This window comes from Syngnathus typhle, linkage group LG15 (genome assembly GCF_033458585.1).
Source record: "Syngnathus typhle isolate RoL2023-S1 ecotype Sweden linkage group LG15, RoL_Styp_1.0, whole genome shotgun sequence".
Lineage (NCBI taxonomy): Eukaryota > Metazoa > Chordata > Actinopteri > Syngnathiformes > Syngnathidae > Syngnathus > Syngnathus typhle.
Window position 1 is genome coordinate 9455393 of NC_083752.1, and position 15953 is coordinate 9471345.

A 15953-nucleotide genomic window follows, 5' to 3' on the forward strand; every position below is an offset into this window, starting at 1 on the left:
AACAGGCTAAACCAGGGGTGGGCAAACTACGGCCCGCGGGCCGCATCCGGCCTGCGGGCCGCATCCGGCCCGCCAAACCTGAATAAATTGTATTAATTTTTTGGGGTCATTTTCCCTGCAATTACTATGTTTCCCCAGTAGATGGGGACGCGCCCGCCCGCGCATTTACTCCCGGGAGCCGTGTCAGAAAGCTCGGTGCACACTCACAAGTGCGTGTGCGTGCGTACTCAGTAGTACGTAGTAATTTCATCTATCAGTGCCGAATTTCGAGTGTAACTGTGACGTCAATATTCTCGTAATTCGCGCGCTGAGTTTTCAGATACAGTTTTACGCTAATGCCACCCGGAAACCTTCCCCTGGAATCCTTCCATTAAAATGAGTGGCCCGAAGAAAAGAAAGGTGGAGAGTGAGTGCCGGATGTTAAAAAAGAGTAGACAATTTGGCTCGACCTACGTGTGTGAGAAGACGTTCAGCCACATGAACGTCAACAAAGCCCGTCACAGATCTAGGTTAACGGACCGACACCTCGGCTCTATCCTAAAAATTACCACAACAAATTTTACTCCAGACTATGATGCACTAGCCAAAAAGGGAAACCAACAATATTATTGATTTCTTTATTACTTTATTTAGATGTATTCTTTCACCGATTCTTCAAGATGATGTATTTAGTCAGAATGTTTGCCGTTGGATGTGATTTCGCCTCATTAGATAAACATTTCATAAATCTGACCTGCAGGCGCTGAAGTGATGGAAAATGTTATTCATCATAACAGTGTCGTATTTAATAAGAATCACTGATAGAATTTACATGTCATTTATATTACTTCACACAAACACTACATCCATCTGCTCCTGGTTCGGCCCCCCGCTCAAAATTTAGAACCCAATTCGGCCCGCAAGTCAAAAGGTTTGCCCACCCCTGGGCTAAACGATAGGTATGCTAACGTGACATAAACACAAACTAAGAGCTGTGAACAGCCCTGACGTAAAATTCAGAGTTATTCAAAAAACCTATTTATTACATAAATAACATGTTAATAAAACCATCTGCGTCACTCCAATTCATTAAATCCATCAATCGTCCTTTGTCAACAATGCGTGCGCGCCGCTGACGGCTCTTATTCCACAGATCTACTATATAACTATATTGTAGCGTTAACAAAATACAAAGAAAGACGTGGGTTTGGTAAACGGCTCTTTGTTTAACAAAAGAAAAGTTCAACGAGCCAACAACTATTGAAGTTGCTACACGAAATAAAATATATCAAATAACTATAACATAGATAGTTCACCGCCACACGGCCCAAGCACCGGCGTCGACTTCCAGGCGTGTGGCGGCGTCCCCGGACAGCCACCCGGTGGATGGGGCTCGGTTATGGCTTTTACGCACGCCCAGTCCTATTCTATGGAGCTCTCTTCCACTTCCGTCGCTGGAAGTCCACGCCGCCACACGCCTGTAAGTTTGTTTTGTTAAATAAAGAGCCGTTTACCAAGCCCACGTCTTTCCTTGAACTTTGTTAACGCTACAATATACGATTTTTTTCCGTGTATAATGCGCGAAATTTAACTAATTTATTGTCCCAAAATCTGGGTTGCGCATTATACATGGGTACAATTTTTTTTAATTTTTATTTTTTTAAGAAAATCATGGTACAACAAAACCAACAACAGGACTGACCGACAAAGACGTGGAACAAAAAGACAGGGTGACATTACCAAAGACAGGAACAGAAAGCAAACAGACATCATGACAGTAACACATGCAATGATCCGACGGTGAGCGAGGGGCAGACAGGACTTAAATACAAAACACGTTACATTGATTGAGGTGACACAGGAAGGGAGGGGCGACGCGAACAGAAACTATGGCAACCTAAACACATAGCAAAACTGGGGACAAGACATGACAAATCTCCCGCGAAATAAAACTTGAAATCACCTTTCTTCTTGTTTGTTGTCAATCGCACATCGCATTCAGCCATCCTGCCCAACACACTTAGTAAAATTCATAATTGACGACACATCGTTTGATGCGATGGTGCAATCCTCGATGGTGTGTTATTGTCAAATATTGTTTGTTTTTTAATCTCCATCGCGGACCGGACGTCATACGGAGGCAGTATGTGTTGGGTTCACAACATTTTTCTGAAAAGAATCTCACAGAGGCAGGATATCTCTTTTTGGCGAACGATCATCTGCAGATGGGCTCAATCCCAGACACAACGAGTGTGGTTGGGATCTGCGCCCTTCCTTCAGTTTGGTCGTGCCTTTTATTGAGGAACAAACAAAGGGGCAAGTGTACATGTACATGAATGCATAGCTTCTTTAGACGGGAAGGACATTCCACAATTACATCTCATGACCACCGCGCAACAGCGATACTATTAGGACAGAAGCGGTATGGTCGTCCCATGACTTTAGCTAGACAAAAGACGTAGTCTTAGTGCTCATGGGATGGATACCTCTGTTGGAGTTCTCATGACTTCTACTTAAATAAGACGTTTGTCTGCTTCGGCCATCCCATGACAACCTCATGATCTGTTCATGGCTAGCTAACTATGGGGCTCATTGTATAGCGCGGCTCGTGACTCCATACATGAGCTCCTTAGCCAGCCATCTGCTCCCAAGTCATTATCACGAGGCCAAACTGTCACATGTTATGGAAAATCTTGCACACATAAGTAGATACATAGAATCCAATGATAAAAAGTATATTTTTCCCAACAGTATGACTGCGCATGCGCACTATGGATCCGATGCGCAGAACGGATGCGCAAGACACGTCAGCTATATAAAGAGCGAGAGTTGTTTTCTTCCTATTAGTTTCAATTCACAGTTTAATTAGCAGTTTCAATCAGCAAATAACAAAATGCGTATTACAGGTAATATTTTATTTCACAACACTTTGCCTTGTTCCTTTCGTCTCTACTGTTCACTTCAAACACGCTCCATACGACCGCAATGCTCTCGTATCAGATGCTTGCTCGATCACCAGCTCGTTTGCTGTCACAATGTACCCTACACAAATCCGAAACATTTGTTGCGGCTCCGAGTCACGACGAGGGGCAAGTTTTGGTTTCCAAGGGTGTTTTTATTCCTCTTCAACGTCTCTCCCATACAGAGCCGCCTTTTTCACGTCCGCACGCCTTTTTCACATCTGCGCACTGATCGCGGTGGTGCCTTTAGGGGCAGTCGGAGAAATCAACGCCAACAAAAAAAAAGACATCCAGCCTAGTTAAGACCATACCAAAGACTATAAAAATGGGACCCATTGCCTCCCTGCGTGTGTGACGATCATTGGCACTTAAAAAATAAATAAAAAACTCATAAAAATTGGGTGCGTATTATACATGGGTACAGGCTTTTTTCCAGCATCAACATGCCATTTTTAGGGTGCGTATTATACATGGGGCGCTTTATACACGGAAAAAAACGGTAGTTATATAATAGATCTGTGGAATAACGACGAGGCTGACATCAGGGCGCACGCGCGGCGATGTTGACAAGGGACGAGGAATTTGATTGATGGATTTAATGATTTAGAGTGCACAGATGGTTTGATAACATTATTGCTTATATTAGTTATTTGATACATAATTTATATATTGTTATATGGGCCTGTGGAATATTTTGAAGTGCAAGAGCCGTCAGCGGCGCTAACGCATTGTTGACAAAGGACGATTGATGGATTTAATGAATTGGAGTGACGCAGATGGTTTTATTAACGTGTTATTTATGTAATAGTTTTTTTGAATAACTCGTCAGGGCCGTTCTCATCTCTTAGTTTGTGTTAATGTCACGTTAGCATACCTATCGTTTAGCCCGTTGTTGCTCGTTCATGACTGTTCTTGGTGTTGGATTCTGTCGAATAAATTGCCCCCCAAAATGCGACTTATACTCTGGAGCGACTTATATATGTTTTTTCTTTCGCTTTTTTGGGCATTTTATGGCTGGTGCGACTTATACTCCGGCGCGACTTTTAGTCCGAAAATTACGGTAAATTGTATTATTAAACATTTTTTTGGGTCATTTTGCCTGCAATGACTGCGTTTCCCCAGTAGATGGGGAACCGCTCGCCTGCGCATTTACTACCGGAAGCCGTGTCAGAAAGCTCGGTGCACACTCACAAGTGCGTGTACGTACTCGGTAGTACGGACATGGCGCACTCCGCTCTATTTGTATCAGTGCCAAATTTAGAGCGTGGGCTGTGACGACAGCATTCTTATAATTCACGCGCTGAGCTTTCAGATACAGTTTTACGCTAAAGCCACCCTCAAACGGACCAACACCTCGGATCTCTCCTAAGAATTGCCACAACAAATTTTACTCCAGACTATGACGCACTAGCAAAAAAGGGAGACCAACAACACTGTTCCCACTGAAAATGAGGCTCTCAAGTTTGTTGTAAAAAAATGCATTTAGAATATGATTTGTACAAACAGCAGGGATTGAAACTAGCGACCATTCTCATTTTCAAACAATGCAGGATGGCCAAGGACATTGATGCACCACCTGTTTGCGACTAATCTTAACCTGTAAAGTTCTTAAGGCTTACTTTAAGGAAGTGTTTCCCGTTTCCTCACCTCTGTTACCAGGTGTTTGTGAGTTAAAACTCTGCTCTGATTTTCAGATACCCCTCACCGTGTTGCCGTTTTGATTACGTTATTTGGATGTATGCTTTCATCAATTCTTCAAGAAGATATATTTGGTCAGAATGTTTGCCGTTTGATGTGATCTCATAAGATAAACATCTTTCATTAATCTGACCTGCAGGCACTGAAGTGATGGAGACTGTTATTCATAATGACAGTCGTATTTTCTAAGAATCACTGATAGCAGTTTTTTAGTGTTTTTTTTTTTTTTTTTTAATGCTGTTAATAAATGCGTTTGTTTTCAAAAAACTTTTTGGGAATATCCATGTTTTACTACCTACTAAAGGCCAAAACCTTTTATGCAATGCCCTTTACAGGTTGTTTATATTACTTCACACAAACACTACATCAGGGGTCCCCAAACTTTTTCCTGTGGGGGCCACATAACGTTTCCCTTCTCTGATGGGGGTCAGTTTGTAACAGAAAAAGTGTGACGATCGTAGGGGAGCTTAAAGAATTTATTGTTTTCCAGAAAGCCACACATAACCAAATAACGGTTATTTAATAACCCTTTCCAGGTTCGTTACAGAAAAAAAGTCAGGAAACAAATAACACTATCAATGAAATAAATAATAACTAAATAACCCTCTTTGAGTTCTTCACAGAAAAAACAGGAAATAAATAATAACTAAATAACTTCTTTCTTCATAGAAAATAAAGCCATGGAACATTAACTTTCTGTTGTGCCATGCACAATCTTAACAGATAAAAGTTCAGCTCAGTTGTCAGAGCAGAATCTCTCTGACACACATGAGCAGTCTCTTAAAGTTCTTGTGTTCCTTCCTTATAATCCTTTTGTAGGTTCCAGTAGGCTTGTAGACACCGCTGTCTTTTTTGTTAAAGTTTGCTAGTGCGTCATAGTCTGGAGTAAAATTTGTTGTGGCAATTCTTAGGCGAGATCCGAGGTGTTGGTCTGTTTACCTCGATCTGTGACGGGTTGATGTTGACGTTCATGTGGCTGAACGTCACGTCGCGTACGTCGAGCCAAATTGGGCACTCTCTTTTAAACGTTCGGCACTGTGTCCACCTTGCTTTTCCTTGGGCGACTCATTTTAATGGAAGGATTCCAGGGGAAGGTTTGTGGGTGGCTTTAGCGCAAAACTGCATCTGAAAGCTCAGCGCGCGAATTACAAGAATGCTGTCGTCACAGCCCACGCTCTAAATTCGGGACTGATACAAATAGAGCGCGAGTGCGCCATGTCCGTACTACTGAGTACGTACACGCACTTGTGAGTGTGCACCGAGCTTTCTGACACGGCTTCCGGTAGTAAATGCGCAGGCGAGCGCTTCCCCATCTACTGGGGAAACGCAGTCATTGCAGGCAAAATGACAAAAAAAAAAGTTTAATACAATTTGTTCAGGGTTGGCGAGCCGGATTAAACGGTCCCGTGGGCCGTATCCGGCCCGCGGGCCGGAGTTTGGTGACCACTGCACTACATCCATCTGCTCCTGGTTCGGCCCTCCGGTCCAAATTTAGAACCCAGTTCAGCCCGCAAGTCAAAGGTTTGCCCACCCCTGGGTTAGCATCAATAGGTTTCACCAATATTTGAAGTTGGAACCATGCTTGTAGGCAGACAGTCGAACATTGCTCACAGACATGTATTCTTTATCCTTGTCACAAGGAGTGGCACATTGTCCATAAACTTGTACAGTTCCGCTTTTCATTTCTCTTTGCGCTGTGACCGATGTTGCGCTCTCGACTCTCTGTGCATCTCAGCCTCCACGTCTGACGTCGAGCGGGAGGATAATGAGGACGAGCAGGAGGCCCCACTGAGGGTCTCGGATTTCTCGGCAGACTTGCGGGAGCTCCTGCCCAGCATCAAGGTTTGGTCCGACTGGATGCTCGGACACCCGGACCAGTGGAACCCGCCGCCCCGCGGCATAGAGTGAATGCCGCTTCTCTTCCCGGCCGCCGCTTGCTCCTGGCCGTCTGTTTTCCCCTCATGTCCTCCTTTCCGGTCGGGCAGCGACAGCCCAGACGTGTGGCAGTGCCTGGCGTGCCTTTGCAACGTGCTGGCGCGCGTGGATCACGGCGAGGTGCCGCTCTACAAAGTGGACATGGACGAGGTGGAGGGCGACGAGGAGCTGATGCTGCTGCAGCTGAAGGAGGACAGGCTCCTCGCCGGCTTCATCCCACTACTGGCTGCACCGCAGGAGCCCTGCTACGTGGACCGGCGCACCGACACGGTACGCCCCCTGCAAGCTCCAGCAAAGAACTTCCTTCGAATGCCCCTGGAGGCCTCTGTATGCCTTGTTTAGCCTTCATGCGTTCCTCGCCTTCAGGCCATAGCCGCCGACTGCAAGCGGGTGACGGTGCTCAAGTACTTCTTGGAGGCGCTGTGCGGACAGGAAGAACCTCTGCTTGCCTTCAAGGGCGGCAAATACGTCTCCGTGGCAGCAGCCCCTCCCTCTCCGGACGCCCGTGCCGGGCGAGACTCGCTATCGGACAAAGAGGTGACGAGACTCCGGTGTGAAATTAATAAGCCAAGGCAAAAAAAACAAAAGCCGAGTACACACGGGTGTCTGACGCCTCAAATGTTTCTTCTATTTATTTTTATTCTATGTTTTTTTGTTCCAAAAAGCAACTAGGAAGGAAACTGGTTGCCGTTCTAATTGATTGATTTTTTTTCTTTTGGTCGTCGCAGGTTGACGATGTTATCGTGGAGTCTTCGCCGTCGGCGTCTGAAGGCGAAGAAGACTACAAGGACAATGCCGACCAGGAGGCGGTGGGCGGAGACGGCGAGAGCGACATTAGGCAGCTGAAGGCGCGGCACCACGCCCTCACCAACAAACTGGTGCAGCAGCAGAAGCGCCGCCAGAAAATACAAGTAAACTCACACAATGCATTTTGAAATGGTCACAAACAGCACATTTAGAAGAGAAATCATCATCATTGGTTTAAAGTCCGCTTTCCAGGTGCCGCTGGGTTGGACTGGATTCTCAATATGGCTTTCTTCCACCGGGGACGGTCAATGGCCATCTTGTGGTTGAGAGTCCTATACTGAGAAAATGTTTGGAGCAAAACCTTTTACAGCCGGATGCCCTTCCTGACACCAACCCAAGGGGAAATTGATTTTCTGTAGGGGTTGAATCCCTTAGCCCATTCCTCTCCCGAGGAGCCCACTGGGCAGTGGTACTATTTAACCCATAGTTGGGGGCATGTTCGTGGGCACCAGGGCATGTCCACACACCGGTGGGCCTGCGTGCCGCACGTCTAGGGGCCAAACCTCCTCCGAGTTCCTTGTAGTTTAGCCTGGGTCCGTGTTGTACCCAGTTACCATGTGTCGCTGCGTGGAGGCACTACTACATAGGGCTTGCTGTTAGAGAGGCTATGTCAGGGGTGGGCAAACTTTTTGACTCGCGGGCCGAACTGGGTTCTAAATTTGGACCGGAGGGCCGAACCAGGAGCAGATGGACGTAGTGTTTGTGTGAAGTAATATAAGCGACCTGTAAAGGTCATTGCATAAAATATTTTGGCCTTTAGTAGGTAGTAAAGCATGGATATTCCAAACAAGTTTTTTGAAAACAAATGCATTTATCAACAGCATTAAAAAAAAAAAAAAAAATCACTAAAAAACTGCTATCAAGGATTCTCATAAAATACGACACTGTTATTATGAATAACAGTCTCCATCACTTCAGTGCCTGCAGGTCAGATTAATGAAAGATGTTTATTTTATGAGATTACATCAAACGGCAAACATTCTGACCAAATATATCATCTTGAAGAATCGGTGAAAGCATACACCCAAAGAAAGTAATCAAAACGGCAACACGGTGAGGGGTATCTGAAAATCAGAGCAGAGTTTTAACTCTCAAACACCTGGTAACAGAGGTGAGGAAACGGGAAACACTTCCTTAAAGTAAGCCTTGAGAACTTTACAGGTTAAGATTCGTCGCAAACAGGTAGTGCATCAATGTCCTTGAACGTCCTGCATTGTTTGAAAATGAGAATGGTCGCTAGATTCAATCCCTGCTATGTGTACAAATCATATTCAAAATGCCTCCCCTTCATTTTCAGTGGGAACAGTGTTGTTGGTCTCCCTTTTTCGCTAGTGCGTCATAGTCTGGAGTAAAATTTGCTGTGGCAATTCTTAGGAGAGATCCGAGGTGTTGGTCCGTTTACCTCGATCTGTGACGGGTTGATGTTGACGTTCATGTGGCTGAACGTCACGTCGCGTACGTCGAGCCAAATTGGCTACTCTCTTTTAAACACTCGGCACTGTGTCCACCTTGCTTTTCCTTGGGCAACTCATTTTAATGGAAGGATTCCAGGGGAAGGTTTGTAGGTGGCTTTAGCGCAAAACTGCATCTGAAAGCTCAGCGCGCGAATTACAAGAATGCTGTCGTCACAGCCCACGCTCTAAATTCGGGACTGATACAAATAGAGCGCGAGTGCGCCATGTCCGTACTACTGAGTACGTACACGCACTTGTGAGTGTGCACCGAGCTTTCTGACACGGCTTCCGGTAGTAAATGCGCAGGCGAGCGCTTCCCCATTTACTGGGGAAACGCAGTCATTGCAGGCAAAATGACCCAAAAAAAAAAGTTTAATAATAAAATTTGTTCAGGGTTGGCGGGCCGGATTAAACGGTCCCGTGGGCTGGATGTGGCCCGCGGGCCGTAGTTTGCCCACCCCTGGGCTATGTACTGGCAGAGAGAGACTTACGCACTCGGCTCTCCCGTTCGCATACTGCTAGCCAGCGGTGAGGGTTGACAGTGAGTAGTGACATGCACTGGACTCCACCAACACTCCATCAACACACTGGACCAGTGGTCCCCAACCACCGGGCCGCGGACCGGTACCGTTTCGTGGGTCACTTGGTACCGGGCCGCCAAGCCGCACAGAATAAAATATATATATCGACGATCAATTAATTCAGGTCAAGACACTCGTTCCGGTCACGTGACATGTTTCCCCAGTCGAGCCCGCAAAGCTAATATGTGGCGACAGGCTAACTAACCAGGCAATGAAGCATTCAAAACTGCTTCAACACATGGAGACCAAGCATTCTGCAATAAAAGACAAACCTTAATCACTTCGGGTGTCATTGTCTCCGATTACGTCTAGATGGGACCGGCTCGTTTCTGAGAAACAAACTTAGTGCTCCCACTAATTCAACGTAATGGTGAGTTTTATTTTTGTCATTTGTACTTGTTTTTATGTCAGTCGTATCATTTTATTTCATCGTTTTTATATATTTATTATAAATGTATTATTTATTTATTTATATAAACGTATTATTTATTTATATAAATGCCGGTCCGCAAAAATATTTCTGACATGTAACCGGTCCGTGGTGCAAAAAAGGTTGGGGACCACTGCACTAGACGCATCATAACAACCCGACTTTGTCTTATGAAGTCAGACACACACATTTAGAAGAGAAAGTAGAACAAAAAAGATCATCAATCAATTCTTCTTTCAAATAAAGGTGACGTCTTTTTTTCAGGGCAAATTTAGCAAAAGTGGCTGGTAACAAATCTTGCAAATGATTAAAAAAGAAAAAAATCAATCAAATCTAACTACTTTTAAAAGCAACGACAGTGAGACCTCTACTTACGAACGCCTATACTTACAAACTTTTCAAGATACGAACCATGTTTAGAAGCTTGGTTGCTTTTCTTTTCTTTTTTTTCTTAGTTCTCATTCGCGTTCTGTGCGAGGTGCGTTCAATGACCACTCTCACAGTCGGAAAACTCGTTAATTTAACCAAAAAATAATAAGTAAAGATGAGTATGTGAGCGTGCACATTGCAGGGATAAATAACACGTTTATAAAACCATCTGTGTCACTCCAATTCATTAAATCCATCGATCGTCCTTTGTCAACAATGCCGTGTGCCGCGCCGCAGTTCAGATTATTCCACAGGCCCATACAACAATATATAAACTATATTTTAAATAACTATCACATAAACAACAATATTATCAAACCATTTGTGTCACTCCAAATCATTAAATCCATCGATCAAATTTCTCGTCTTTTATCTCATCGTCCTTTGTCAACAATGCCGTGTGCCGCGCCGCAATTCAAATTATTCCACAGGCCCATACAACGATACATAAACTATATTTTAAATAACTATCACATAAACAACAATATTATCAAACCATTTGCGTCACTCCAAATCATTAAATCCATCGATCAAATTTCTCGTCCTTTATGTCATCCTGGTGACAGAGGACATGTCCAGAGGATATGGCGCTTTAAAGTGTTAATTACTTTATTTGATTTTTTTCTCTCTATTTTTCGTGTTTTGAATATGTTCAAGATAAAGATATCAAAGCATGTGAAGTGATCAACTATACCAAAAATAACACGTGAGGTGGTCAACTATACTTGTAAGTGATGTGTTAATGATCAAGTAAATATTTGTGGAAAAAAACATATATAAGTCGCTGCTGAGTATAAGCTCACCCAAACTATGAAAAAAAACGCGACTTATAGTCCGAAAATTACGGTATATTTTAGCAAGTGTAGAAAATAAGGTTTCCCCTTCCCTAAGCAAAGTTAGGAGCTCTAGAATAAAGTGACATTTAGTTTTTGTTATAAATGTTTGAAAAAGCAAAAATAAAACTGTTGTTTTGTTTTTCTGTGTGTTTTACACAGAATAATAGGGCAATAACAGTAATAGGGCAAAAAGTGTGACTTTAATAATAATAATAATGATTCATTAATTTTGTATAGCGCTTTTCAAAAACCAAAAGACGCTTACAGGGAACAAGGCAAAGACATACATGAGGGGAGGGGGCTGGGGAAGAGACAATGGGATCAAATTAAGAAGAGGAAACCAGTTATGGGTAGGGGAGGTCATAGGCTTGAGAGAAGAGGTATGTTTTTAGATGCGACTTAAATATGGGGAGTGTGGGTGAGTCACAGACAGACTGAGGGAGAGAGTTCCAGAGTGGGGTGATGTGCTCTGTCACCGAAGGATTTGAGTTTAGATTTTGGGACTGTCGATTTTGGGACTGACGTGAAGTATTGGAGGATCGGAGGGGACGGTTGGGGAAGTAGGGGACAAGGAGGTTGGATAGGTAAGTGGGAGCCAGGGGGTGAAGGGCTTTGAAGGTGAGGAGTATCTTGAAGATGATACGCTCCTTAATGGGGAGCCAGTGAAGAGAGTGGAGAACAGAAGTGTTGTGTTCACGGGACCGGGTGTGGGTAAGGAGGCGGGCAGCAGAGTTTTGGACTAGTTGAAGTCTATGGAGTGAGTGAGCAGTGATTCCAGTGAGAAGCGAGTTGCAGTAGTCAAGCCGGGATGAGATGAAGGCGTGGATGAGGGATTCAGCGGCAGGGAGAGAGAGGCAGTGCCGGATTTTGGCAATGCGTCGGAGGTGGAAGTAGGAGGTCTTAACAACTGAGCTAACATGAGGGTGGAAGGCAGTGGCGTAGCCAGGAATTTTTCCAGTAGGGGCGCACGCCCACAGGAAAAAAAATCGAACATCACCCACGCCGTTCACTAATCGCTAAAACAACATCCGGGTCGGGAGGCAAACGGTGAATGGATAACATCGCGCACATAGAATAGCGCAAGCACATTCGCGCAAGACCTAAAGAAAAAAACGGCATGAAAATAAAGAATCAAAAAAGCTCGATTTTTTTTTTTTCAACCGGGGCGCATGGAGTCCTAACCGGGGCGCCGCCCTGACTCGCCGGCTTGGCTACGCCACTGGTGGAAGGACAGTGTGGGGTCAAAAATAACGCCAGAGGGGCGGGAGTGATGTTTGGGGAGTCAATGGTGAGTGTGATGGATCCAGTTTTATTAAGGGAGGATTTAGTGCCTATGAAGAGGAGCTCTGTTTTGTCACTGTTGAGTTTGAGTTTTGGACTTTTATTGAGACTTTTGGGATAGTCCGTCAAGCATTGTTTGCTTTTACATTGCTTCCTATGGGAAACGTTGCTTCTATTTACAAACGTTTCTACTTACAAACCCGATGGTAGAACCAATTATGTTCGTAAGAAGAGATACCACTGTATTAGCAAATGTATTTTTCTAAACGCAAAGTTAGCCATTACTGTTCAAAAATCAAATCTTACAATCCGAACAAGTTGCACGGCCGATTTACCCGAAAGCCTCAAATGTCGTGGCTTGACTTGAACAGTGTGTCGTCATCTGCCAATTTGATTTTGGTGGGCAGGCGGTGCTGCAGACCAGCGGGCGGCTGCAGCTGGAGGTGCGACCCCTCTTCCTGGTGCCCGACACTAACGGCTTCATTGACCACCTGGCGGCGCTCAAGAAGCTCCTCTGCTGCGGAAGCTACATTGTGGTCGTGCCACTCATTGGTAATTACCGTTTTTTCCATGTATAATGCGCAAAATTTAACTAATTTATTGTCCTAAAATCTGGGGTGCGCATTATATATGAGTACAATTAAACTCAAATATTGGTGATCCCGTTGAGAGTCTCACATATTTCTTTGCTATCGAGTTTGCTACTGCATGCGCAGTGATACTGACCGGCAGAATAACATCCGGTTGTTCCCAAAGATGATCTTTTTTCTGAACTAATTTTACGTTTACGGACTTAAGTAACCCGGCCGGGTCATACCAAAGACTATAAAAATGGGACCCATTGCCTCCCTGCTTGGCACTCAGCATTAAGGGTTGGAATTTGGGGGTTAGATCACCAAATGATTCCCCAGCGTGGCGCTGCTGCTGCTCACTGCTCCCCTCTCCCCCAGGGGATGGATCAAAATCACACAGGGATGGGTCAAATGCAGAGGACAAATTTCACCACACCCAGATGCATGTGTGACGATCATTGGAAAAAATAAAATAAAAAATAAAAATTTGGGTGCGTATTATACATGGGTACAGGCTTTTTCCCAGCATCAACATGCCTTTTTTAGGGTGCGTATTATACATGGGGGCGCATTATACATAAAAAAAAACGGTAGTTTGTTTCAAGTCGACTTGTAATTCATCAGATAATGACATGACATGTTGTTTTGATAACGAATTAGCGATCAATTTGTCAGTCTCCCAATGCCCGTGAGACGACCAGCAGTACCCAAACAAATGTTGTTGTCAAAGGGGAGTGATATGCGTTGGGAAAAGCTCCCATTTGGTTTTGTATCTGGCTCATGTTGCCTTTTCCAGCATTTTTCTGTTTTTTGCTGCGGCAGTGATCACGGAGCTGGACGGCCTGGCGAAAGGCCAGGAGGTTTTGGGAGGAGGAGGGCACCCCGTGGTGGCGGCGCATGCGCACGGTGTGCAGGAGAAGGCTCGCCAGGCCGTGCTGTTCCTGGAGCAGGCCTTTGAGGCGCGCGAGCCGCGATTGCGGGCGCTCACCAGCAGGGGGACCCAGCTGGAGTCCATCGCTTTCCGCAGCGAAGACACCTCAGGACAGCAGGTCAGAACACCACCTCCGCTTGCAACGTTCGGAGGAGCGTCCCACTTTTGGACTGCGAAAATTAGTCAGGGGCAGAAGAACGGCGCAAGAAGGCTTATTTGTGGCCTGAGTGATTAGAACCAACCAATTGCAATTGTTTGCTGTCGTCAGGGCAACAACGATGACGTCATCCTGTCCTGCTGCCTCCACTACTGCCAGGACAAGGCCAAGGACTTCATGCCTGACCAGAGAAGTAAGGAAATCTTTTTCATTTGCGAGTAACTTTTGATTTCAGCTGCGGCCGAGTTACAAAGACGACCTCACAAGTTATGTTGACTAAAAAGCAAGTGTCTTCTTGGCCTTTTAGGCGGGGTTACAGTGCGTCTTCATCGTGAGGTGGTTCTCCTCACTGATGACCGCAACCTGCGCGTCAAAGCCTTGACGCGCAACGTCCCCGTTCGAGACATCCCGGCCTTCCTCAACTGGGCCAAAGTGAGCTGAAGGCGCCAGTGGGATCACCTTTGGCGGGACGGTCGGGAAGGCTCGCCCATCCCATCCTCCTCATCCTCCTCTTCCTCGGGATGACGTGTGTGCGAGTGTGTGCGCGAGGGGATGACAGGAGGTGAGTGCGGCCATTTGACGGCCAAACAACGTAACGGAGCAATTCGGGCGCACTGCGCCACAGTGGCCTCAAGGCAGAACTGCGCTCCGTTCTGGCTTGCTAGCTAGCCAACTAGCGCATGCACACACGGGTGTTTCCTGCCCTGGAGGAAGTACTGACTTCACTCAAACGACTTTGAAAAAGTGACGTTTGTGAATCTTTACCAAAATGCTAGTTTGGATTTTGGGCAAAGATTCTGCTTTGTGTGCATTTTTATGTTGGCTTGACGCAAACGCCCACCTGCTTATATGTTTCAAGGGGAAACACTCAAGAATGGCCTCCCACATTTTGCAAAGGACTGTTTTCTTTTGTTGCTATTCTCAGGTTACAATTTCCAAACAACCAAACTGACTCGTGATGCGTTTCATTCCAGACAAATATTTGGTTTACGTTTCCTAAAAAAAAGATAACGTTAGTGTTTCTAATTTGCTTCGTCATCTCGTGTGCCCGCCGGAGCGTGTCGCTTCTTGATTTGACTCTGTTTTTTGTAAACATTTGTGAAACACAAAATGCATTCCTGTCATGTCATTAAAAACTTCAGGATGATATTATTGTGAGTCGACTTTATTCAAGCACTCTGTGTAAAAGAACAGACAAAATAAAACAAAAGAAAAAAAAACTGGGCGACCGTGCTGGATTAAAATAAGCCCCTCCACCAGTTGGTCACTGATGTATGACCCCTGGGCGTCGAGGATTGGACGCACCTCGTCCACAGCAGCAGGAGTGAGAGGGGTCTAATTGCAGAACGCAGAAGTGTATCACTCCTCCCACAGCCTGCTAAATCACACTCTGATGCTGCTCACACAACGCCCCTATTCCTTTTTAGCAGGTAGTGGTTGTAATGGGAGCAAATATTTTTGACACAATTGAATATGAATAATAACAGTACTTGGTTTACTCGATGGTGAGATAAATTTTATATAAGCACAGGTTATTTATATTGGTAGGTTTTGGGTTATATTGTTTATCTTTTCAGTAGAGTAAAGATTACTGGAATTTTGATAGAAGGACGTTTTACATATTTAAGACAAAAAGCAGAACAGTCACTCTGCAAAAGAGAATTACCGTTTTTTTCCGTGTATAATGCACGAAATTTAACTAATTTATTGTCCTAAAATCTGGGGTGCGCATTATACATGGGTACAATTTTTTTTTATTTTTTAATTATTTTTTTTTTAAGAAAATCATGGTACAACAAAACCAACAACAGGACTGACCGACAAAGACGTGGAACAAAAAGACAGGGTGACATTACCAAAGACAGTAACACATGCAATGATCCGACGGTGAGCGAGGGGCAGA

At 44.9% G+C, this 15953-nt stretch overlaps 1 protein-coding gene across 6 annotated transcripts in view; it reads left to right on the plus strand.

The window, feature by feature from the left end:
- The window catches only part of smg6 (SMG6 nonsense mediated mRNA decay factor), a 34207-nt gene extending 19008 nt beyond the window's left edge, over positions 1-15199 (plus strand). For all 6 annotated transcript variants that reach the window (XM_061298741.1, XM_061298743.1, XM_061298740.1 and 3 more), the window contains 8 exons: positions 6373-6541; positions 6623-6842; positions 6939-7109; positions 7301-7483; positions 12798-12942; positions 13785-14011; positions 14162-14243; positions 14358-15199. In XM_061298741.1, coding sequence (XP_061154725.1) covers positions 6373-6541; positions 6623-6842; positions 6939-7109; positions 7301-7483; positions 12798-12942; positions 13785-14011; positions 14162-14243; positions 14358-14491 — 1331 coding nt within the window. In that variant the 3' untranslated portion in view covers positions 14492-15199. The remainder of the gene's footprint in view (positions 1-6372; positions 6542-6622; positions 6843-6938; positions 7110-7300; positions 7484-12797; positions 12943-13784; positions 14012-14161; positions 14244-14357) is intronic.
- Positions 15200-15953: the final 754 nt, after the last annotated feature.